This window comes from Megalops cyprinoides, chromosome 2 (genome assembly GCF_013368585.1).
Source record: "Megalops cyprinoides isolate fMegCyp1 chromosome 2, fMegCyp1.pri, whole genome shotgun sequence".
NCBI classification, from domain to species: Eukaryota; Metazoa; Chordata; class Actinopteri; order Elopiformes; family Megalopidae; genus Megalops; species Megalops cyprinoides.
This window is the reverse complement of record NC_050584.1, coordinates 15577043-15601404: the sequence shown is the minus strand read 5'-3', so window position 1 is coordinate 15601404 and position 24362 is coordinate 15577043. Positions and strand designations below refer to the sequence as shown.

The 24362-nt window shown below is 40.9% G+C and overlaps 1 protein-coding gene across 2 annotated transcripts in view; it reads left to right on the top strand.

The window, feature by feature from the left end:
- Positions 1–24362, top strand: part of sema5a (sema domain, seven thrombospondin repeats (type 1 and type 1-like), transmembrane domain (TM) and short cytoplasmic domain, (semaphorin) 5A) — a 100732-nt gene that overhangs the window by 25675 nt on the left and 50695 nt on the right. For both annotated transcript variants that reach the window (XR_005004739.1, XM_036522712.1), the window contains exons 2-4: positions 1761–1982; positions 10430–10529; positions 16152–16197. Coding sequence is in view for 1 of the 2 variants with exons in the window: in XM_036522712.1 (XP_036378605.1) it covers positions 1829–1982; positions 10430–10529; positions 16152–16197 (300 nt within the window). In the remaining variant the exon portion in view is untranslated. The remainder of the gene's footprint in view (positions 1–1760; positions 1983–10429; positions 10530–16151; positions 16198–24362) is intronic.

Genomic DNA, 24362 nt, shown 5'->3' with positions numbered 1-24362 from the left:
TACAGTACGTATATTTAAGTCATTTTAAACAATGTTTTTCGCAACGCAACTGCATTATTTTTGGAAGTGTAATCCATTATATGTGACCGTCTGATATATTTTTATATTTTTTTCTTACGGTATATCTTTAAGCTGTTAAACAGCACTTTAACATGAAATTTATGTCATGGTGCACTTCATGTGCGAGAACATACTTTGTAAGTGTTACAGTGGTCACACTAGATACTGTTTAAGCAGTCATATTATTTATTTTGATATTGAATTTGTTGTTTTTTTCTTCCACCTCTGTTAAATGTGGTAGAAATGTACGTTGTGATCCTCCTCAGGGTAATGTGAAAAGGAGTTCCTTCATGCAAGCAGTCCCATCGTTAACTGCCTGCCTGTACAGACTTATTTAATCTCAGAGGCTCAGTTGGAGCATTTGGGTGATGTGTGAGGAATTTGGCAGCCATTAAAATGCACTCTCTGCAGTTTGTTATCTGAGATCACGTCTGTATCTGTCGACCATCTTCACCCTTTGAAATGCACCGGTGAAATTCGCTGAGTGACAGTTAGGTAGATTGAAAAGGTTTGCATCACACAGGGGCAAGAACTTTGATGAGGAGAAGCACATACTCAATCGATAAAGCTGTTTGACGAAGAATTCTGCGTCGATAACTGGCTCTAATGCTCCCATAAATGATTAATAAAATGAATATCGTGGGGTTACCGCAACATGTCAGTGCAATCTGTGGTGGGTCAGATCACCGCACTGGCACATCACAGTGTTGGTTCTCAGCAATCTCTCAATGGGGCTGCCTCTCCTTCTAATACAGATGTCTCCAGCGCAGCACTCAGAAATGCAATCACCGTTCTCTGCTGGCATATGTACTGTATCAATGTCAGTAATATTCAAGCCAGGCAGCGGCGCTCCACCAGCACCAATGTGATGCTTGTCCGCTGTGTGTGGGACAGTGAGATGGGGGTGCGTTAGCAGGGGGTTGAAGGAGGTTTGCCTGGATTTCCCTCCAGACTGTGCGCTGCTGGCTGGCCATGTCTCCTGCTGATGTGTGTCCATGCAGCATTCTAATACAGTCTTCTGCGGCGTGTCTCAATAGATGTGATATTTTGTTCTGGCAGCATCATTGGAGGACTTATATCTTAAAATATATCCCATGAAACACCTTGTTTTATTTTTCTTTCATGTTGTTTCTCAAGTCATTGAGAAATAGGCCTCAGTCCTGGTCTTAGTTGGCAGCTGCATCACAATGACTTCTCTCTGAGCAATTACAAGGAAAAGAAAGCACTTGTAGAGAAAAGAAATCTGGAAGGAAGGACCTCACTGACAGAGCTTGGCTACAGAGAGCAGCAGGTGCTTTATATTACCCGGTCATGAGTGCCTTGCATTCCATTTCTGGGATCCTCGAAGTCTCCTTCAGTGAACCATACCACTCTTTCAAGGGCCACACTGCGTACAACTGATTGAAAATAAAAGACCATGCACTTCTGGAGAGCATTAGGAAGAGGCTTCACTTTGTCCCTGTAAAAATGAGGGGAGGGGTGGGGTGGGGTTGGGGGGGGGGTTCAGAGAAAGGGAAAAGCATAGACATGCTTGCTTGTTGGTATGCACAGCATGTTATGAAAAATGCAGATCTGCCACTGATTCCCATGTCCAGGGTCAAGCAGAGAGGGTGGAAGGTTGAGAGGTTGTGCTGTAAATGTGATGACTCCAGCAGCTGCCCTGCTCCAGCTTGACCTTCCCCTCTCTCTCTGCTTCTCAGGTCTCCTCTGCAGATGCCCAGTGCCCTGCCCCCAGGCCTGAGCAGAAGTGACCAGTGCCCAGACGCCCATGGCTCCAGCCGCGGGGAGCCACCTAGCGCGCTGTATGCTCTCTCTGCAGGGCATGCTGGTCCTGCTGGCTGGGGGCCTGGCTGGCAGAGCCCCCGCCTGGACCCCAGAGTCGCCGTGTCACAAGGCAGAGCACCCGGTCATCTCACACTCAGGTAACCAATGGACTGTGATGTTGGTGGAGTTGTTCCTACCCTGAGTGAAATTTGAGATGAAGATGTTTAAGGTTCAAGCTTAGAATGCAGTATACCTGAACAGCCATGGTAATGATTAAATAAACATGTAGCCTGAGAACTGTTTTCAAAATACTTACCTGCTGAATCTTATACTTCCGTAGAATGTGATGTGGATATTATTGCATTTCTCTATTTTAAATTCATCTAGAAAATACCTTATATCAGTATTTTCCCTGAATGTGTAGGATACATAATATTTTGTTTGAACTTAATTACAATGCATGGCATATGTTCATTGTTATTCATGTGAATGTGGCCAGACCCATTTCAGACACAGTCAGAAAATGCTGCAGGGCAGTTCAGGGCTCTGCTGATTTTTGCAAGCCAATAGGGAAAATCTGTGTGAGGAGTAACAGAGTGAAATAGCGAGGTCACGGCTTTCAGAGCTCAGGGAGAGATTCTACACTTTTCCGCTCTGGGTAGTTTGCTCGGCACCGCATGTGGTCTATTGAGCGTAATGATCCTGTTTGGAGTGAGTGGCAGCCCGTCTAACACGAATGCATTTCCTTTCCCCTGCTTCGCGTGGGTGACGCGGGGGCCAACGGGTCCCCCGCCACCCAAGTGTTTGTGTTCTGTAATGTCCGTCCCTACCCTCCACCTCGCTCCATTAGGCAGCGCTGCCCTGCCCGCTCTACAAAGTCCCATTAATTAACTGCCTTTTCATCAGAAGTGTGCAGCAAACGCAGGAAGGGGGGGAAGGGCTTTATGGCAGCCGTCAGGTTCCGCCACCACACACAGACTGCAGCGGCGTGACAGCGAGTGGCAGGAGAGGGAGAGCAGAAAATGTTGCATTGAAAATGTCTCTTATTCCTCCTACCAGCGCTCAGAACAGTTTAGTCTGAGGGCCTAATAAGAGCGTGTGCTTTAGGTTTCGTGTCGGATCTTTGTGATTGTCGATTGTGTTTTCCTTTACATCTTTGTAGAGCAATCACAGCCTTTTTTCGGCGTAACGCTGTAGCGTGACCGTGAACCCGGCTGATTCAGGATCAGCTCCCGTCCTGTCTTTTTCTGTATTTATTAATGCCTCAGGGAGCCTTGAGGCGTAATGGAAGGCAGCCTCAGAGCCTTGGAGAATGCATTGTGTCTGCTGAGTAATGTATTGACGCAGAACACTCTGAAACGCAACACACTGTGCAGCTCATGGCTGTGGAACTGTCAGAATGCTGCTCCCCTGTGCTTGTCAGGCGTCCTCTGTGTGCCTGAATTTTTATTTGCATCTCTTACTTTAAAAAAAAATTCCCAATACCCAAGTTTGTCAATGTCATTTTTATCAGAAGGGGATTCCAGCCCATAAGTAGCAGTAAAATTCAGTGAAAAGAACCAGGTAAATAAAAGCTATTATACTCAAAAATCTGTCCAAAAAAGTGTGTGTGCGCATGTTTGTGTGTGTGTGTGTGTGTGTGTGTGTGTCTATAAAATGAACGGTGGTTTGACACACAATAAAGACTAATGAGTGGCCTGGCCATTTGACACCACAGTATTGCAGAGCTCCGACAAGCCCAGAACGGGTCTCACCTGACACATACAGCAGCTGCCCTGGTATGATGACTAATTACCCTGCACCAGGCTTTTCAAATGAAACTTCACCCTTCCACACAGAGTTTTTTACATGCATAAAGACTGCTGGGTATTCACTGAGGTTTTTGCATTTCTCACCAGAGTTTGGAGAATTACTCCATATAGCCTAGTAAAAATGACATTATGGCCTCTTCTGTTTTATGGTGTTTGTTCATCTGGAGTTCATTTTTCAGCTAGAAACTAACATTTTCTTTGGGATCTATGTGCTGATGGAAATAACACTGCAGAAAGGGCTCGTGTCTGTGTGCTGTATACGTAGGTATGGGGTGTGCCCTGCCAACCTGTAACTTGGTGGATGGCACATGTGCCATGCTAATAAGAAACATTAATAGGAATGACTTTATTTATTCATAGACTGTAGAATGATTAGTTTATTCTTCATGATGCTGAGTGGGATAAGATGAATAATAATTATGATGAGCATAATATTTGCATGTGTGTGTACATTAAAGTTAAAGGATTTCATTTCTGGTTGGAATTAAATACTTTGCATACTTTGCTTGTTTTTGGTGTCTGAAAGGCTGAAGTGAAGTCAGACTTTAGCTTTATTTACACAATATAACTAACAACATCTAAGTCAAAATCAAATGTCTCAGTTTTTCAAAAAAGTATTGAAGATGAAAAATCTTTGAATGTCTTGGTTGCATACATCTGCACACTCTTGCATTAATACTTGATGGAAGCACCTTTTGCTTTGATAACTACAGTGTGTCTGTTTGGATAAGTCTCTACCAACTTTTCATGTCGACATTTTGCAATTTTCTCCCATCCTTCTTTGCAGTAGAGTTCGAGTTCACTAATCTTGTGAAGGGATCATTCATGAACAGCTTTCTTCAGGCCGGATTTTCAGTGGGGTTGAGGTCTGACTGGGCCATTCCAGGACATTGATCTTCCTTTTTTCAGCCATTCCACTGTGGATTCTGTAGTGTGATTTGGGTCATTGTCATGCTGAAGGGTGAAACTCTTCCCCATCTTCCTCCTTTTTCAGAGGGGCAGCTGAATTTATCCTGAACTAATCAGAATAACTTCAATATTTTAGTCTTGGTCATGATTTGGATGGCAAATGGTTAGACCTGAGCATAATTACAACTCCCATTATAAAGGGTGTGTAAACTTATGCAACCAAGCTTATATGCCACCAAGATTTTTGGTTTGAGTTAATATCCAAAAATGTGTTTCCAATGTAAATCCGATTTAATGAGTTTTCATTTCAGGCTTCAAGCCAATAAACACAAGAATATTTGGAGGGTGTGTAGCATGTAGGTGTCATTAAGCATGTAGGTGTCCGTGTGTATAAATCAGTCATGTGACCTGAAAGCTTCAAGGATCAGCTTGCTCGTGCTTGTCAATGGCTATCACTTGAAACAAGTAGTTTATTGAAGCAAAGCATCCCTGCACCACCTCCTTAGGTAAACTGCTCACATTAAGATAGATTCAGTGCATTTTTCACATCAGTATAATTCACTACAGTTGTTGGTGGAGTGTTGACTCTGACACAAACATTAAAGTTGTGAAAAATATGTCATGAAGTGATGTACAGTACACTTTCTAGTTTCCGTAAAATCCATTGGAGAGACAAATGTTGTTCTGGAAGAAAGCTGTTAAGCAGTGCTGTGAACATAATTAAAATGTTTGATCGAGGCTAAAGGCAAAAACCAAGAGATTATCTGTATTTAGCTTAAAGGAAGTCAGCTGCATTCGAGAATTCCCATGGAAATGGAAGCAGTAACAAGCCTTTATTATACTTGTGTGTGTTGTGTACGCCATGGAGACATCATGTCTATAAACCGTTTCTCTGTTCTTTCTCCTCTGAAGTTGCATTGCGACACGCATCTCACTGTGTACCACATAATACACGTCTGCATAGGTTCAAAAGCTTGGAAAGTCGGCAGTGTCGGTTTGTTTTCTGCTGGGAGGACTATAAAGATGTTAAAAATAATCTTGGGGAGCATAAGCTGTTGTTATGTCGGAGCCGTGCTGTGCTGCCATGCTGGATCAACACTTGTTGGGAGGGTTATACGTGCCCAAGCGCTACAGTTACGTCCTACGCTGCTTTATTGTGCGGTGAAATTTTCACTGCCCAGAAAGGGTGCGCCATATAAAAGATTTACTCCAAACGGAGAGGACTCAGCTTGATTCAGTAAATAGCCGGCACTGCTGGCAGGGCCACCTTCCCTGTGGAGATTTCAGCAGCGGGCCCGTGCAGTTGTTTTTGCTCCGTCAGGGAGCTGCCGCCTCAGTTTTGTATTGATGTTGGTTTCAAGTGCACAAGATATGGATCCTGTCCAGGCGCAACAGGGGCGGATCATATAACCTCTGTGAATTTCCCAGAGTGGGAAACCCAGCCAAAAACATAGACATGACCTACAGGCACCTCTGTGAGACTGAGAAGCATTGGTCCAGAAGGAAATGTCTATTTATCCATGAATCGACGTGCTCAGAACTTCGGATGAGGGGAGAGTTACACTCAGATGGTATTCAACCTTGGCAAACAGGGTGAAATAACTGAAAAAATCACCTTAATCCTGTCATTATAGAAGGGGAAATGTTTGTAGAAACGTGTCATTCTGATGAGATTTAAATATACTGTACCTAAGAAATGTAATAAAACTGGATTTATCTGTGATATAATACAATCTTTGCCTCATGCTAAAGCGACATTTCTGCCATGGAATAATGAAACCTTCCGTTTGACAGATTATTCTTATTACAACCACAAATGAATTGTCACGGGAACAGTGTAAAATGCACCATTTCCAGGGGTTGATTAGCTCCAACTTATAATTACACTGACTAAATTGCATTCAGGATGTTCTCTTTATTAAAATATAACACGTGAGGGGTTTTAATCCTTGATCCAGTTACATGTTGTCCTGTGTGTTTCTTTCCATATCCTAGAACTATAAGCTGTAACTATATAGAATACAATTCAAAAAATGAGGCAGTCAGGCATTGCAAAGTACATAGTTTTATAGTCTTAATGGAATGGAAAGAGATGTTTGGAGAAAGACTATTGTTGAAGTTATTTTTATTTCCACATTGTATTTTATGAATACATGCAAACCTTGGACCACAAATCCATGCAAATTGAATTCACAATCTCCTCTCTTCAAACTCAAATCTCCCTTGAGGGCAGTGGGTTTCATGACATATTTTTGAAACCTTGATTCTCTTCTTTTTGAATCAATTGCATGTTGATCCATGAAAATGTTTTGTCTGAATCATCCAGTTGGCAACAGCATTGATCCAAATGTCTTTTGTTTCCATGCAAAGTGGAAATGCAGTTAGATTATAGTCTGCATTTATTGCCAGATAAACTGTTTGATTAACTCTGATGTGTGCCTAATCAATGGCAGGGTTCACGCTCAAGATCGACAGCATCCCGGTTAAGCTCTTCCCTCTTCTGCTTTTAACAAGGCATGCAAGGGCAATTGCCAAGACAGGGGTTTCTGCTGTTGATAATGATGAAAGGCTTGATATGTCCTTGACCTCTTGGCAATTAATGCCCCAAAGTCAGGTTCAGTTTCATGGGTTTGGGATGTTTGTGTCCGTAGAAATATGATGCGACCTTTTACGCAAAGTCATAGTTTCAAAGAAATTTAAATAAATGAGTCTCCAGTAGGAGTAGACCATTGCTATTGTGACTTAAGGCTGGAAACCATAGTTAATTACAAAGGACATAAGAAAAAAAAAACATAAACAAACTGGCATGGTAGATGCAACTGCTATCATTAGTAACTGGCAATAGAAGGCAACGACATTTTAATTGGCCCTATGGGTGAAGTTTTCCTGTTTCTTTAAATACACTGCAATACATACCCTTGGCACTGTCTGTCCTGTATGAATATTATATTCAGTGGACTGAATAAGGTGTACCATACATTTTGCATTTTTTTTCCTGTGAAAAATGCACTGCAGTCATAATTTAGTGCGTTTTTATCAAATTTCCCCAATGACTAAAAGAGTATTAGGTCATTCGATTTTACGTTTTTTTTTTTTTTTTTCTTCAACTCAAATGTTTTCACTCTAAAATACATGTTAGATTTAAATATTTTACGGCTCTTATTTGCGACTCTGGAGTGGTTTGTCCCACATGATTTGCTAGCAGCCTTGGGTTATTCAGCCACTATAATTTTGGTCTGAGTCTTTGAAAAATGCATGCTTTACTGCTTAAAGTAGCATGGAAGGGAAAGAAAACACAAAGCCTGTGCACTTTAACTTTTGAACTTGGTCAGCTGGGTGGGTGATGCATAGATGTATAAATCTAAATTTTGTAGTTCACTGAAAGTGGATGTTGTTTCCATCCATCAAAGTCTATTTGTCATTAATAGAATGTTCAAGAGCAAGTGTTAGTGTGTTGGTCACCCAAGGTAGAACATTTGATATGTTACATTGAAGCTGGCCTGGAATTGCCCCCAGACCCTTAAACCATAAATCTCTTTTTCCCCTCTTATTTTTTTTTTTCTATTCTTACTTTTATGAGATGTGAGTAAATCCATAAACAACCAGACAACTTATATTACTGGTAGAAAAAAAACAAAAACATTAATAGAATGCAGCAGGATGTTGTCCAAATTCCAAGTTTTGTGGAAAAAATCTCAGAATCCTTTCATGTCCAATTGATTTAATAATAACCCCTGTAGTAAACCTGAGCAAATATTTATGTGATGAGTCATAAGCTCATTTTCTCGACCGCATTGTTGACACGGCACGCTGAAACTAACCCAAGAGCGAGTGATGAATTCGGAAAGGGGCAGTTCTATTTTGGGAGGTGGGGTTGTGTTTTTTGGCTTGGCCCCAGTGCTGTAGTGAGTGCTGGGAAGGCTCCAGGGCAGCAGTGAGCCCCTGCCCTCAGCCGCTTCCCCCTCCAGGAGGACTTATCCACGACCCGCCGGTACATCTCTTACACATGTGACTGGAGGATAGCAGAAAGCTCAGAGGAGACACTTTGGTTTCCAACAGTACATGCTGGTGTGTGGAAGAGTGGAAACTGACAACTTTTTGGATTTCTGTCATATTATGTAATGCAGTGTACTGCGTGTGGTTCTGGGCCATTACACACATCACTCAGCTGTGCCTTTATATACTCTCAGTCTGCACAATTGGTACCGACAGGTTTTGGCATAGTCAGGTAGTACATTATGCTAAATAATGTGAAGGGGGTCCACCTGTGTACATCATGTTTTCCCACATGTCCAAGGGTATGTTGTTAGGATGAATGAAGACTTGCATATTTTTAATCTGTGTTCAATGGTGTGTTGAGGTGCTGTCAAAATGTCCCCGAGATGGAAACTGCAAAGGTCTCTATTGCAGTCTGAGCTGCTCTAGTTCCTAAATAGGCCAATTCTCGCCATCAGCCAACATCAGAATGTCTGTCCCAAAATTACTACTTACTGCACCAGGTTAGGTCAAGGAAATTGCTAACATTTTATTAAAGGTGCATTTCAAGAGCCTTGGCAGACATACTTCTTCCTCTCATGAAGTGCTATAAGGCCTTGGCGTGAGAGAAATAAATCCCTTTTCTGCCTCCTTATTTGCTCAAAAGTTGCATTCTCATCTAAAGTGAGGGACTTCCCGACGGGATTTGGAAGATTTATGGAGGGGAGGCTTGGTAACTGAAGTTGTATATCCTTCAGGGAGCTGCTGCTACATTTGTATGCTCCGAATACTCTCCTCCTCATGAAAAACGACCATATCACTTGCACTGGAAAGCAAATCCAAAATTTGTTTCCTTGTAAGATAGGGGACATGACCATTCACCAGTGTGACAACTCTCAGCGAAATTATCCGTGATGGCGTGGTCATTAATTACATCAAACTTCTGGAAACTTCATTAGCAATAGCTTTTTTTAGCAGCTCCTAAGAGAACATACAGCCTGTGTAGCCAATGCCAATGTTGTTTAAATTATCATCATTTTTTTAATCAAAAATTAAGGGAATGTACTGTACAATTCTGTGAAAGCAGTCCTGGCAGTTGTGTTGATGATGTATTCATACACAAACAGGGGGTGATATGCAGGAAGGCTGTATTATTGGTGAGTACCTCAGCAGTCAACCCCTGTGCAACAAGAAGAAAGTGAAAGAAAAATGGGCGCACAGCAGTTTTGATTTTGATTTACTCCCGAGAGACAGACTGGGGTCCTTGTTGAGATGCCTTCTGACAGGTGAAGTTTGGTCAAAGTCACATCTGACACCTCCACGTGTCCTCTCAATCAGCAAAGATAATGTTCGAAGAGTTTTTAAAATTAGGCGTAAGTCTGTGAAATATATCACACGCTATGCAAATAAAAACATTTGACACCGCAAAGACGTTCTAATCACATTAGTTTATTCTAAATAGATGTGATAATTAATCTGTTGTAACAGTATTCTTAGAAATAGAGTTTTATGGGGGGGGGTAGGGAGCAAGCATAGCTGTGAAGAAGGCATCCTCACCACATATTCGGTGTCAAAGGAGGTGGGAGACAGTTGAAAATCTCGCTTCTGTGACCCTGGAGGTCTTTGATGGCATCGTTGAGGGTTAATGGGTGTGGCACCAACGTGACGGGGGCAGGGTAGCTGTCTGTGAGCCTCAGACTTGACATGTCACAAACGTTTCTCCCTGGAGTGGACAGCAAGGGCACAATGCTGACAGCTGAAGCCCAGTCCATGTGCTCTGTCTCAGATACAACATAATAACCTTTCACAACCCTTTTACAACTGTGACCTTCCTCTGCTACACAAGCATAGCAGCATCTCCCCTCACTGCCTAGACTGACGTGTCTCTTTTGCTTTCCCTGTGATTGTAGAGATCGAGCCGTGGATCCACAGGTTCAGGGCAGAAGGAACGGTGGATTATTCACAGCTGACCTTTGACCCAGGCCAGAACGAACTGATTGTGGGAGCCAGGTAACAAAATCCCCTCTTTCTAAACACAAGATTGAATTTTGACTTGTCTGGTTTGATGGATTTCCTTTTTATTTTCTCAGTATTGGTTTGAGGTGCTCAATATTTTTTGCAATTTTAGACGTACAGCAATGGCACATAATATTGATACTGCTTTATTGCACACACAATAAGCTGAGTGCAGGGTAGACAATATTTCCAATATTTCCCTGTATTATGGTATGGGCATGATATGTGAACCAAATGGATGTGTCCACTTTATTGTTCTGGTCAGCCAGTCAGATGGATAGCCTAATTTTACCGCTGTCTAAATGATTACATACCGAGCTGATATTGAGCTTTGCCACAATGTGATATTTGGTTCAATTCCACTCTGTTTTGTGGAAAACCTGTAGCTCTTGTGTGAGTTACTTAGGTTATTATTTGGTCGCTTTATACTTTTCAGCTGCATTTGGACAGGCAAGCTCAGTCCTCATGTCTGCGTGCAGTTCAAGTTTTGTAAGCCCCACCATCTCAATGCCTCACCTGATGTGTCAGTCCCCTTTACAAACACAGCTAGGAATATTGGATCTTATAAAGAAATCCCATTGAACTTCAAGTTGATTTGGTTTGTGTATTAGCTGTCTGCATTAACGTTTTTTTGCCTTCAGGAGAAAAATCCCAGATCTAAAATCAAGATAAAGCCTAACAGAGAATTCTAAATAATAACAAGCTACATTACATTAACAACTGATTCCATAGGGCCATGCTAATGTTTGTAGTAATGACCTGATTTGATTAATCATTATATTTTCTTTAATAACAATAATTAGATGACCTAAAACAACAATCTACAAATATAAAGCAAAATAACCCAAACTACTCAGACGTGTATTAAATAGATTTAATAAGTTTGTGATGTTCTCTCTGAAAAAGTGTGTTTACGCACCACAATGTACGCAGTTCTAAACATCTTGGCTTATGTTGCTTCAAAGGGTCTGTCACACTGAGAGGAGGCACAGAGCATGAGATGAGCCATCCTGATCGTTTAAAGATCAGTGACTGAGCACAGCTTTATCTCCGGGTGACACAGACACACTGAGGACGTGCTTTGGTTACAGAGTCTTGAGTTGGATTCAACACACGTAAGACGGTATATACTGACTGTTTTAAGAGTAACCCCAATTTCACAAAGCACACAGCTTTGCGTGTTCTTTTTTTTTTCCAAGAGCATCGATCCATACTGGAGGTGCATGTTAAAAAAAAGAAAAGGAAAGAAAAACTTTTAAAATCTATTCTAAATCAATGCAGGAAGGAACTGTGTCATCAAGTTAAAATGAGTTTAATGAAGAGATTAATTAGGAAGCAGTTACAACATTGCAGTGCTTTCCTATGTTTAAAGAAATTAACACATGCTGCAAAAATAAGAGTTAGTTTCAAAGAGAAAGAAACAACTGAGTCTGAACACGCATGTAGGTGAGGTGAATGGAGCTAGCTGAACCTAGAGTTGTGTAAACAAATTAGCACAAAGCACAAAGCTCGCACACCTAGTTTGAAATGCTGGTAAGGATCAACATATTAGAGTGTGACTGTTTTGTTTGTGTTTCCCTTTACGAACACTGGCTTTTTTCTCCTAAAAATAAAACATGTAGACATCTATTGACATTTCTGAGATGTGTTACTTAGTACAGTAGGTCTCAACAGTATTTTTACTTTTGAAGTGCAGATGCTCACTTTTAATAGCACTTTGAAAAAATGGAACATGATAAAAAATTTAGGCTTACCTATATAATAACAGATATACGCTTTAACCATAGATATATACAGCAGACAGTAGCAGTAAATGTAAACAGAGCATAATTAACGTAATAAAATACATGTACTAAACCTTAACCCAATCAGCTGTGTAATGTTATGAAAAAACCGCCATATTTGGCTGGCTGGGTTTGGCCATGTACCAACAACCACAGTAAACAGTTTGCACACATGTTTGGCAGTGTGCCAAATAGAAGATGCCAGAGTGGATCCTGTGGAAATTTGTCAACATACAGAATGCATGTTATGTCCAGAATGGGCATGCCTTGGGCTCAGGGCAATGAAAAGCATTTTAGGCATTTCTAGGGATGGTGACCATGAAGAGTGCTAAATGCGAGTGAAATCAGATGATTTTGTCCAGAGTTATGCAGAAAAGAAAAGCAGCAAGAGAGAAGACACAGGACCAAAACAATAGACTTTCAGTCATCCTGATGTTAAGGTTACTGCTGGAGCCAGCGTAGCACACATGAATGTACAGTGTAACCAAAGTGAGTTACGGGAAATTCTAGGCATAAGCCTGATGCTGAAAGGCAATACACAGTTTTTGGGAGCATAGACAAAAACAGCAGCACCACAGAGCCCAAAACAGTCAAGTAATATTTCATTAGAGAATTTGACGTTTTTATTAATAGGGAGAGGGAATACAAATTTGTTGCAGTTGGCTTTTTTAGTCACCTGAATGATGTGATCACTCAAGCCATTAGTTTGATCAATAAAACATGGTTGTTTCACGGAAACCTGCTATAAGTGGAAACTAGCTGTAAGTTCATTTTATGCCAATATATACTATTTATGCTAATAGGTAATAAGTAAACCAAAATTAGAAATATATATTTCTGTTTTTGTGAATGACTTTGGTTACAAGACAACTTAAAGGTATGCAGTTTCTCCACACTTGCGACCCAAAGCTATATCTGGAAGTGAAATGTTTACATTCTTCTGCACTATATTATCAACTTGGTCAAACCCTTAACCATGAGGATGGGACATAAACTGTAACAATCACCGTGGATAGATTTTCTTAAGGCTGAACAAAGCACAAGACCTTCAGTAATGTTAAACCGACTGAATGTTTCTCTTGTTTTAAATTGCATTGTAATTACACTTTTCTCTTGTTTTAAACAGTATTGTGATTAATCATTTTGAGTCGGATATTTCGATATTCTTGGTTTCTCATTTGCAGTTGCGGAAAAAGGATTCCATGTGCAAAAAAAAAAAAAAATTAAAGCATCTTGTTGTACAAAGTTGGATATTGAATATAATGTGTATAAATTGTGCTTTTTAAAGCATATGCTGTGCTATAGATCACTGTCTTGGCATACAGACAGCATGGCTGCATTACTGTGCTTTTAGTGGTCTGGAATGCGGCTCACATTTGCAGTTTCTGAAACTGACATTCATTGTCCTCGTCAGCACATCATTTTTCATTTAGAGGAGCCTTTCTCCATTCCTCTGAAGCTACTCTGTGTGATTCACTTCAGAGGAACTTTCTGAGGAAGATGAGATCTCTGTTTGTCAGGGATCTTGAATATTCACTCAGTTGCCTCTAATGGCCTCACTTGTCAATACAGCTCTCTTCTACAAAGGGCACATTAGATGGCGAGGGAGACAAGCAGCTGGAGAAGCAAGACAAATAGGAACAACTGAAGCTGTGGGAATTGGCTAATGCATTTTAAATTGAAGATAGGGTAGGCAAATGGGAGCACAAGAGAGATATGCTGAGACTGGAAAAAAATGATTCAAATGGAAAAGTTTGAAGTGAGAAGGACAATTAAACAAAAATACACAAACATTTTTAGGACTGGACTGAATATCTGATCATTCAAAAATTCATCCATTTGAATATTAATGGAGTACTTGGGTCCGTATTTGAATGCTTGTTAATGAACAAAAGTTGAACTAAAATCCAGTTTTATAATGCTCATTAATATTCATTAAAGTAAGTCTAATAACTCCAAGGTAATACATTGATGTTATTCCTTTTCATGCCAGCAGGTGTGTGAATGCAGTTCACATTCCAGTGAGTCAGTATTTACACAGAAAGAATGTTTCTTAAAGTGCTTGAGGAAAAAGGAGCAGGGTTACATTATTTTAATATTCAATCTTGAGGGCCATAGAATAACTGAATATCAAATGCTTTGAAAGGCATATCCAAAATATATACATGTATAATATAGTATGTGGTCTCACCTTAAACAAGTCTCACTTCTGTCAGTCAATCGATGAGTTAGAATTCAAACATTCACCAAATCATTTAAAAAAAGAAAAGGGACACGTGTCACCATTATTAGGGCTATCAGTATTATTGCATTATGTTATTTTATTGCTGTTGTCATACATTTTTATCTGGCAGCAGATGTATGAATTTCTTGTGGTTGGCAGTGTAGCGTTTTGCCCAGATTGGAGATCAATGTGGTTCAATATGCGCTAAGTCTCTAGTCTTGCCTCTTTGCGGCGGCCCTGTAGAAGTAGTGTCAATGCATGGAGCTGTGATTTCTCATGCTCAGTCGATAGGTTAGATTTAGGATCTCCCCAGAGCAGTGCTGTTTGCCTTCACTACCCCAGGAGCGCTTTGGAGTTGCTCTGTTCTACCTGATTGGCTCTCCGGAGCTCTGCAAATGGACTTGCCAATGGGTTTATCCGGATTTCTGCATGAGAGGGCTCAAGAAGAGCTGCATGTGCACCTCCTCCAAGTACAGCAGATATCTGCCTTTGTGGTGCATCATTCAGGAGTCAGTGCTAGTCACTTGATGCATATTCCAAGTTCAGCTCTGTGCTTCTTTTTAAAGACAGACAGTTTGAAAATGAAAAACAACACCAAAAAAAACAAAAAAAAAAATGAAAAGGGTCTCGCTAGTGCAGCGTATGTAAGAACTTTCATGTATGTGTTATACGCTATCTCTTACTTTCAATATTTTGACTAAAAATAAATTTGTATTGGTGAACCCATTAACATTTGCTCTTGAAGAGAGTGCAATCCTTTCATATGAACTAATAAGTAACAGAACAGTGACACACAGCTTAATTGAATTTTCATGCAAAAATAATATTGAAAGCAACGTTAGATGTTTACTCAAGATATAAATGCACTGTGTTTGTACTGTATTATGTCATCAGAAGCACAGTTTACAATGTTTCTGATTTAACTAAGGAATTGTTAAAAAAAGTCATCTCTGTCAATTTAAAAAATAAACATCAGGAATAACTGGCAGAAAGGTTGTCCAAAATCCTCCAGACCTGTGTATGTGTGGTGACTTACTGTCCTCTACTTTACACCAAATTTTAATTGGCCACTGTTAAGAATGGTGTGATGATATTGACAAGGCAGCCTCTATGCTCTGTAATAAGAGGTTTTAGTGAAGATGCATAGAAATAGAGAAAGCTATTGATTCAAATGTCAATAAGGTAAGTTGGCTTTAATCTCAGTGTGCTGTGCCATTACGGTCAACCTCATTAGTCTTTGTTTCCACTGAGCCACCTGAAATGGGGGCACGCATGACCTTTGGATGTTAATAGATACAGTGTTGCTTTATGGTGGACGCTTGTTGTTTTTGCTAATAATACCTAGAAGGGTATTTTCTATTCCAATGAGTTGGCCTTCAGGCACAGATATAGATTGGCTGAGCACTTTGGTTTTTGTAAATGTAGATGTTTCAATGCATTTTAGGTGGGCATAAATTATGTAGTTTCCTAAGAAAGGCTGCAGTGTTTATGTGCCTGTCATTCATGACAAAGCAATGCGTGTTTTCTGTGGACACTGTGTACTTCTTTGTTGTAGGTCTGCACTTGTTTTTCTTGCTGGATAAAATCCTGCCTTTGTTTGTCTTTAAGAAATCACCTCTTCAGGCTACGCTTGGAGGACCTCTCTTTGATCCAGGTACGTGATCTCACCCCCTCCCTCCATTGCTCCCTCTTCCTCTCTTCCTCCCTCTCAGCCTCCTTCTGCTCTGCTCCCTCTCTCTGCGTCTCTTTCTGCCCCTCCCAGTCTCTATCCTTTCCTCTCCACTACCCTCCCTCGCTCTTCCTCTCTCCCTCTCATCCCGCTCCCTCTTCTCTCTCCGTCTCATTCACTCTTTCTCTCCTTCTCTACCACCCTGTCCTTCAGCTTGTATCTCTCTTTCCCTCTCTCCGCCTCCCACTACAGTACTATCAACAGTTGGTCAGCAGTTGGCTAGTGAGCTCCAAATAGAGGAAGCAAATTGTTTACCTTTATTCGGTAAATATCATGAACATATTTTTGATTATTTTGGATTGTCAATACACATGTCAGTTTAAATGACATTCACCGATTAGCAGGTGATTCATTATTACTTGATTGCATCTAATGTGAGGAATGATTCATTGACGGGTGATATTGAAATTGGCAACCTTGCTAATCACAAAAAATGGTTTAGGTCCATTATTGGATAAAAGGCAAGTTCACTGCCTCTGCGGTTTGTGGTCCCCCTTCCACCACTGAGAATCAGGGCTGTAAATGAAAGGCCAGTCTTACCCAGCACCGGTTGGATGAGATGCCTAAAAGTAGCCTGTGTTAATGCCCCAGACATTGAAACGGATGCTTAAAATAAGCTGGAAATTCTTTTCGCCCATGTTTAGCATTCTTGTGGTGCAAAACCTGTTTTACTTACCATAGTTATTTTACATCTTGCAGTTTTATTCACAGCTTATTTTCTGTATACTACATGCTGCTTTGTCTCCCATTTATTTTTTATTTCTTACTGGTTAAAGGCTTAATGCTATTCAAAGCTGAATAAATGCTATTCAGACCTTTCATCAGAATTCTGTCCATGAAGATAGGCTGCCTCCGAATACTCAGTATGCACTAACTTCAGTTAAGTACGTACTACCCGACCGTTACTGTAGTACGTACTATTGAGTATGCGAACGAGTCGTAAGGACACAATTCGGACATACTCCGCCGCCATCTTACCTGTCCTTTGACCCGGATGTTTAAATGTTTACATGTTTTAAAAATCAGTCTGCTTTACTTAGCTGACTGTCAACCTGAGGTAAAACGAAAAGCTAATGTTACATAACAAGCCAATTGATTTGTTAGCTTACTGTTACTACACCGCCATCTTCTTTTTTTTTTTTCCTGGGGAATTCTTCTTCGGTTATTCGGGCTCCAGCTGACTTATGGGATAGCACGGTGTAGTACGTTCACATACTTCGGATGTAGTAGGTCATCCGGGTACCGTTCGACTACTTTTAAATGCCTACTAAGTGTTTGGACACCCTACAGATTGTGACGTACTGCTTTTTGCGTACTATATAGTATGAAAGTATGAGTATTCGGATACAGCCATAATACTTGTAAGACTGTCATTGGACACAGATACCCCTGGTACATATCATGCTTTCTAGGCATCATCATTTTGAGAATATGTTCAAATGGTTTGGTAACTGAGTGTGAAGGGATGATGATAATAGCAATGTTGTATAACACAAGTTTGAAAACATGCAAGCAGAGAGGCTGCAAAATAGTTTTAGTGAATAAAATGTATTTATTTCGGCATCCAAACAATCAAGAAGAATGAAAAGAGAACTGCATTATTCAACATTTCCTAACATCAAAGTGAACCAAAAAGATGCCTTCCTATCAAGAAAGTCTTATGTTTCCTACAGCTATTTCTTCTACGCTCTTTTTGAAGTGAGAATATTAATCCTCAAACCACAAAGATAATCATCTTTGGTCTTCTTTGTCTAATTTCTTGGAAGAGATATTTGTTTGCTATGTACCCCTTGGTTTGCTCTTTGAGTGTTTTATTTATCCTTATTGTTTGCTATATCAAAGAACCTATCTGATTTACACAATACAAATAAAGACTAAGATTCTTCAAACTCAGCAAGCTTAAATCACTCTAATAGAGAATCAGCTTAGTATATGCTATTAAGAAAAAAAGATGACACTTTTTAAAATATTTATACTACAGCAAAAATGTGTGCATATCAGAGCTTCCATTAGGGGATGGAAATCATACAGATCAACCAAGTCATTACAAATACTGAGTCTCTGGAGGGAATTTGAGAGCACAGAGTCAGGCCATTGCCCTGGTCTTCTCAATCATAATTAGTGAGCAGCATTAAGGAGCAGGCAGAGCAGTGGCAGTAGAGGTTAGGGTGCTACTCTTTAGCTTTGCTAATGTACATTGGCTTGATGGGCTGTTGTTGTGCCAGCTTTGCTTATATGACTAACAGCATATCTGGTGACAACTGCACTCTGAACTGAGATAACATATGCCCGAAGGAAGCTCAGACCAAAAGCAGGGTTTTGAGCAGCTGCAATCAGAATGCAGTAGACATTTCTCATTACATAAGTGATGAGTGGATAGCAAGCAATGGCTCTCTCTGTTGTCTGTGTATACTTATCTCTGTTAAGGGTGTGGTTGTCCCCAGACATTTGTGAGGTTGGTTGGATAAGGCAGGGCCTGATACATGACTAGGAAGCAAGGCTGCTAGTCTGCAGGATTACAAGGTTCTTTTGTACTGCTGGTATGAACGATGAAGCAATCAGCACTATGAAGTTGGAAAAAAAACCCAGAAAGAGCAAAAGTCCATTCAAGTTTATTCATCACTGTATACTTTTCATTTCTCAGTGATTTCTCACCTTTTGCATTTTTGTTTCTCACCAGTTTCCACTGAATATTTCTATTGAATATTTACATTTATTCATTTAGCAGACGCTTTTATCCAAAGCAACTTACATAGATTACAGTTCTTTGCAATGTCATCCATTTATACAGTTGGATATTTTTACTGAGGCAATTGTGGGTTAAGTACCTTGCCCAAGGGTACAGCAGCAGTGTCCCAGTGGGGATCGAACCGGCAACCTTTCGGTTACGAGTCCTGCTCCTTAACCACTATGCTACACTGCCGCACATATCCCAGATATTTTGAAAATAGGACATCGGATTAAACAGATTTTTACCTGAATTTAATCCACATCATTCTTCATTTCCACACACGTTTTCGAGCACCAGTATGCAAAGTTATTGCAGTTGGTCTGATTAGTACAGCTCTTTAGATTAGGTACCAGTGCCATCTATTTCTGGATATACTGCCATAGGATTTCTGGTAACAAACTTCAGTAGGATATAAAATATGTGTAGGGTAAATGACAACAGATAAAGCCCCAGATTTTTAAGGAAGACTAAAAACTAAAACTGCTGGGCCCTATATACACTGTATAATGTATATGTTAAAATATTGTTGGTTACATATTATACAGGACATGAATAGCTGTACTTCAATGACATTTACCACCTTTTTGAGTCAAGCTTGGATTTTGTAGCTCAGAATCTCTTGAATTTTCCTTTGGTTTTGTGAGAATGTGATATTATCAAAATCTGTCCCCACTTCTTCAGTGTTTTGCAGCAGTTTTGCAATAGTTATAATAGACTCATTGATGCAAAACAATTATTCTTTTGTGAGATCAGTGACGGGGGCAGATTCTGAATAAATATTTGTAAGTTGTTACTGTACTGGACAAATTAGTAGATAGAAATAATGTAAAGTAATTGCAACCTTAAATGCAAATCTGTTCCGATCTATCTGATCAAATTTACTGAATTACAAACTGACATACATTACTTACTCTGTATAGCTTAATAGTAGGGTTGAGAGTCAGAAAACAGTGAACATTCATTTTCTTTCTCAGTGTGCACACTGTATCTGGTAAATGTTTATGTGCAGCACTCACTGACGGATAGCACAACCTCAAAACCTTCGAGTAGCTCCACAGACGTGACCCGGTCGGCGTTTAATCTCGATTTTCCGCCCCGCTGAAAGCAGCAGAATCCTTTGATCACGTAGTTAAGCAGCACGCCGCGTGTTTGTGTTCTCGGAGATGAGGGGAGTGGCAGCGCAGAGCGATCCCCCCGCGGAGAGAGGGCAGGGGCGCGCGGCTGCGGCCTTTTGTTCCGGGCCTGCTGGGACGCCGCCCGCCCCAGCCTCTGCATTACACAGCAGACGAGCATGCCTTTCCCGCGTCTAATCCTCTCCCCTCCCTGACCTGGCAGTGCACAGTCTGCACCCCCACGCTACCTTTACGCCCCTGTCAGAGGACAGAAATCCCATTTGACAGATACTTTTTTTGAAGGACAGACCGCAAAAATAAGCAATCCTTTCAAGTTCATTTCTACATTTCTGCTCTTTCCACATTTCTAGAAACTTGTCGTTATGTTGGAGAGATGTTGAGCTAGCCGGTAAAGCTCTCTGCCCAGACTTGAATCAATTTGTTTCTAAATGTGTTTTCCCTCATTTGCAAGGTTGACTGCGAGGTTTTCAATGAAAGCTAGACTTAAACACTTGGAGGGGAGTTATCTCTGACCCCCTTGACATGAGAGATGACTCACCCGCAATTAATTGCAACAGCAAATGATCAAACAGCTCACCACAAGATAATTGTTTACAGTGGCACAGAAAGAATAAGGAAAGCCATTCCTAACTATTGACATGAAGGTTGTTGTGCTTATTTCTGTGATTTGGTTAATGAATGGTGCTGTAGATAAGAATAGTAATTCTAGTAGAAAAAAAAATATCTAGTCTGTGTGGTAATAATGATACTTAGACCTCAAATGACCATGTAGCAGAACACACACATAGTAGTGAAAATAACCCAAAAATAACCTCAAGGTCAGATGGTAATATATAAAGAGAAAAACATGGTCCATCTTGGTTAGATGTTGAGGATGGAGAGGTTTCACAACTTCGGTTTGGGGAGTGAAGTTATGTGTTTTTACAGGTATGTGCTGACAGCTGAAGATAGGAATCTCAAACAGAATCCCTAATGTTGAAAGAAATAAATGAGTTACCAGAGCGTGAAATCATTGTTATAGCCCCATTCATTGTACATAAAACGAACAGAGGATCTTCTTTTATGGTCATATAAAGAAAAGTGAAATGTGCTAAATAATTATCAACAGCATTGACTTTCATCTGAGCCTAAAAGTAAACTTCTGAACTACTGGGAATTAAGTAGTCATTAAAAGCCTAGTAAAGTATTCTTAGTACAACAGCACTGTGTGCAGTTGAGGTCCTCTGTTCATTGGACAGTATATCACATATATAGTTTACCACAAATCAATATGGTCAGAATACTCATATCATCATCTGCTCTGGCTCTTCCTGTCCCTCTGTGGATGGCAGTTACCTCTCTGAAATGAAAATATAACATGTGGTGCAACATCAGTGATACAGTTGTACAGTACAATTGATTCTGAAAATTTCTAAGAGTGGTGGAGTGGATAGGTGGAATATGACAGTGTATGTCTATTTTTGCTCGTGTGTGTGTGTGTGTGTGTGTCTGTTTGTTTTACGTTTTCAATATGAACTGTGAATTGACTGCTCTCACAGAGCAATAACCTTAACCTGATTTCAAAAATTATGCTCTTCTTGTTCCAAAATATAGCCAATATAGCCAGAACAATAACATTAGTTACCTCAACATTTGTTAAATCTCATGAAGTATTCCCAATTATTTTATTGTAATTCTGCCATGACCAAATAGAAGCACTTTTGTGAGTCGCACACACACTAGTATTGCTTCAATTAATCATTTGATAAGAGATAATATTGTACATTGTAAAGAAGAAAGAATAAGTCTTAAAACTCCAAAGGAAAATGAAGTGACTTGGGCATTTGACTGTGCGCTGGTAGCACACCACATTGTGGAGGATGGCAGGGAAGAGTGTGTGCCCTGACTTCCTGGGCAGAGCACCACTGAAGAGCACGGTATCAGTTCTCAGATGGCATCCTTCTCAGGTGGCATCCATTTTTAAAACCTCCATTCTGAACAATCAAATTGAATAGCAGCTCATTAGATGCGTCAGACTGAGCTCTTCCCCATGGCTTCCTCCTTTGTCTGTCTTTCTTTGACATTGCCTGAGTGCTGTGGGGTGGGTGTCAGGGAGAGGTGAAGTCAGGTGTCTGTGAACTGACCTCACCTGGCGGAACTGATTATCGGGCAACCGTGAGCCTTGAAGGGCAGGCAGAGCAGCCATCTCCTGCTTCGTTGCCTCGTTACCTCCCTGCCCTGCGCTGGCTGTCTCCTCACCAGAGGGTGCTGGGAGGTGCTAATGGGAGACAGCCTCAGCCGGCCCGTGCCACAGACACTGACTGAGAGCTGGTGAACTGGTCGCCCGTTCTCTGGTCTCTGTCCAAGTGCCGATTGCAATCTGTCTCACTCAGCTGAACTTACCGCCGGAGCGCCGCAGAATCCCACACAGTCCCTGGCTCATTGCAGGGCACTGGCTGGGACATTGATTAACTGCACTGGCGAATTTGCATTGTATACACATTGTATTGTGTTGCTGCCTTGATCAATGAATAGGTAGATTTGACCTGCACAATCCTTTCAAGTTCAGTTCAGTTTTGCCATCATTGCCTATCGTAAAGTGCACAAAGCAGCAGTTTGGTGTCGACGATCCAGCACATTGCGGTAATAAGAAATATCTCAGAGAGAGGAAATTCAAGACATACACAAGCCCAGAGCTGGAGCCTAAAGATAGGTCAGAGAAAGAGGTGCTACCAAACGTGCACCTTTTAACTATGTCATCGTTGAAGGCCCAAATTAGTTTTAAATGAAATTAAATCGTGCCAGGACAGGGGTTAAGCCGTTCCTTTTTTAAACTCAATAATCCTAATTGTCATACACATTGAATGGTATCACACAGCAAAAAGTTAAATCAGATGATTTATTGCTGTTCTATTATCCAGTGAAAGGAGAACCAGGGCTAGTCTGAAGTACTGAAAAGCAATTTTCTCCCTGGCAGTTACGGACTGCCCCTGGTAGTGGCGTGCAGGGCAGATCTCATTGTGAAACAAATCAGGCCCTCCAGACAGGGGCCTGTGGCCCGACGGGACATAGACAAATTACCATGGCATCTCTCCAGCAGTACTTGTTGACCGCTGGCCCCGGGGGCCGCAGCGGCTTCAAGTCCCAGTGTTCCAACCCCCCCCCCCCCCCCCCCCCCCTCCCACCACCACTCTACCCCCAGACCGCCACAGGGAGCTGTTCCAGAGTCTGCCGAAGGTACGGCCCAGCATCCCAGCATTGCTGCCCACGTAGCAGAAGCACAGATCCCAGCCCACGTCTTGCTGAACAGCTACGGCTGTCCCCCCAGGCTCGGCAGCCATCTCCCCGCTGTGATACATGTACAGCCTCTGGGCTCCGATTTACATTTCCACCCACTGGGAGAGTGGTTATCGCGGTGATTTAAGCCTGTGTTTAGCAACCCACTCGCAGAAACAGTGTCTCTCTCTGCACAGTTTGTGACTTTGGATTGTGTTTATTTACACAATGGATACTCTCCGTGCAGGGGAAAAAAAAACAGAATCATATCCCCGGTGAATATTACCGTGTCTGTTGCCTGCAGGCCAGTGCTGTAAGTGCCAGGATAGAGCTGTGCTTGGTGTTTCAGTGCCTGTGAGATGGGCTGAATCATGTTTTTTTTTTTATATTACAGATTTCTTTGTATTGAAAATTGGCTGTCATGACATGTTTTACTTGCATGCAGTTATTAATTTAATCATAAAAACACAATTCCTTAATAAAGGTATTATGCTATCATTAAGATGTAATAAATCAATCCCAATAAACATATTCTTTGAAATGTTAATTGTATTTTTTTCTCGATATTTCTTTTAATATGGTATTAAAATCAATTATTTCCTGCTTATATATGCTGTACCATGAAGAAGGCCATTACAAAAGTATGCCTCCTGTCCTGGCACTGTATTTCATTAGCTTCTCTCACGCAATTACACGCCGGTAGTGAAACAATTACTTTGAGCTAATCAGCTGCCAACAGAACACTTCCACTAATTCCTGAAGCCCCACTAATTGAATTGCATCAAATAACTTGGCCATTTAAATGCATGGAATAAAGAATATTAGTTGACAGAACTACACACTAAATAATAATTCTGACAGCACCATTAAGGGGACTTTATCAGATGTACCCTAGTTTACGGTAATATGTTAATTCCTGGTTAATAACTACTTGACTGCCTGAATACACAGACGCTAGTGGAAATGTTTCC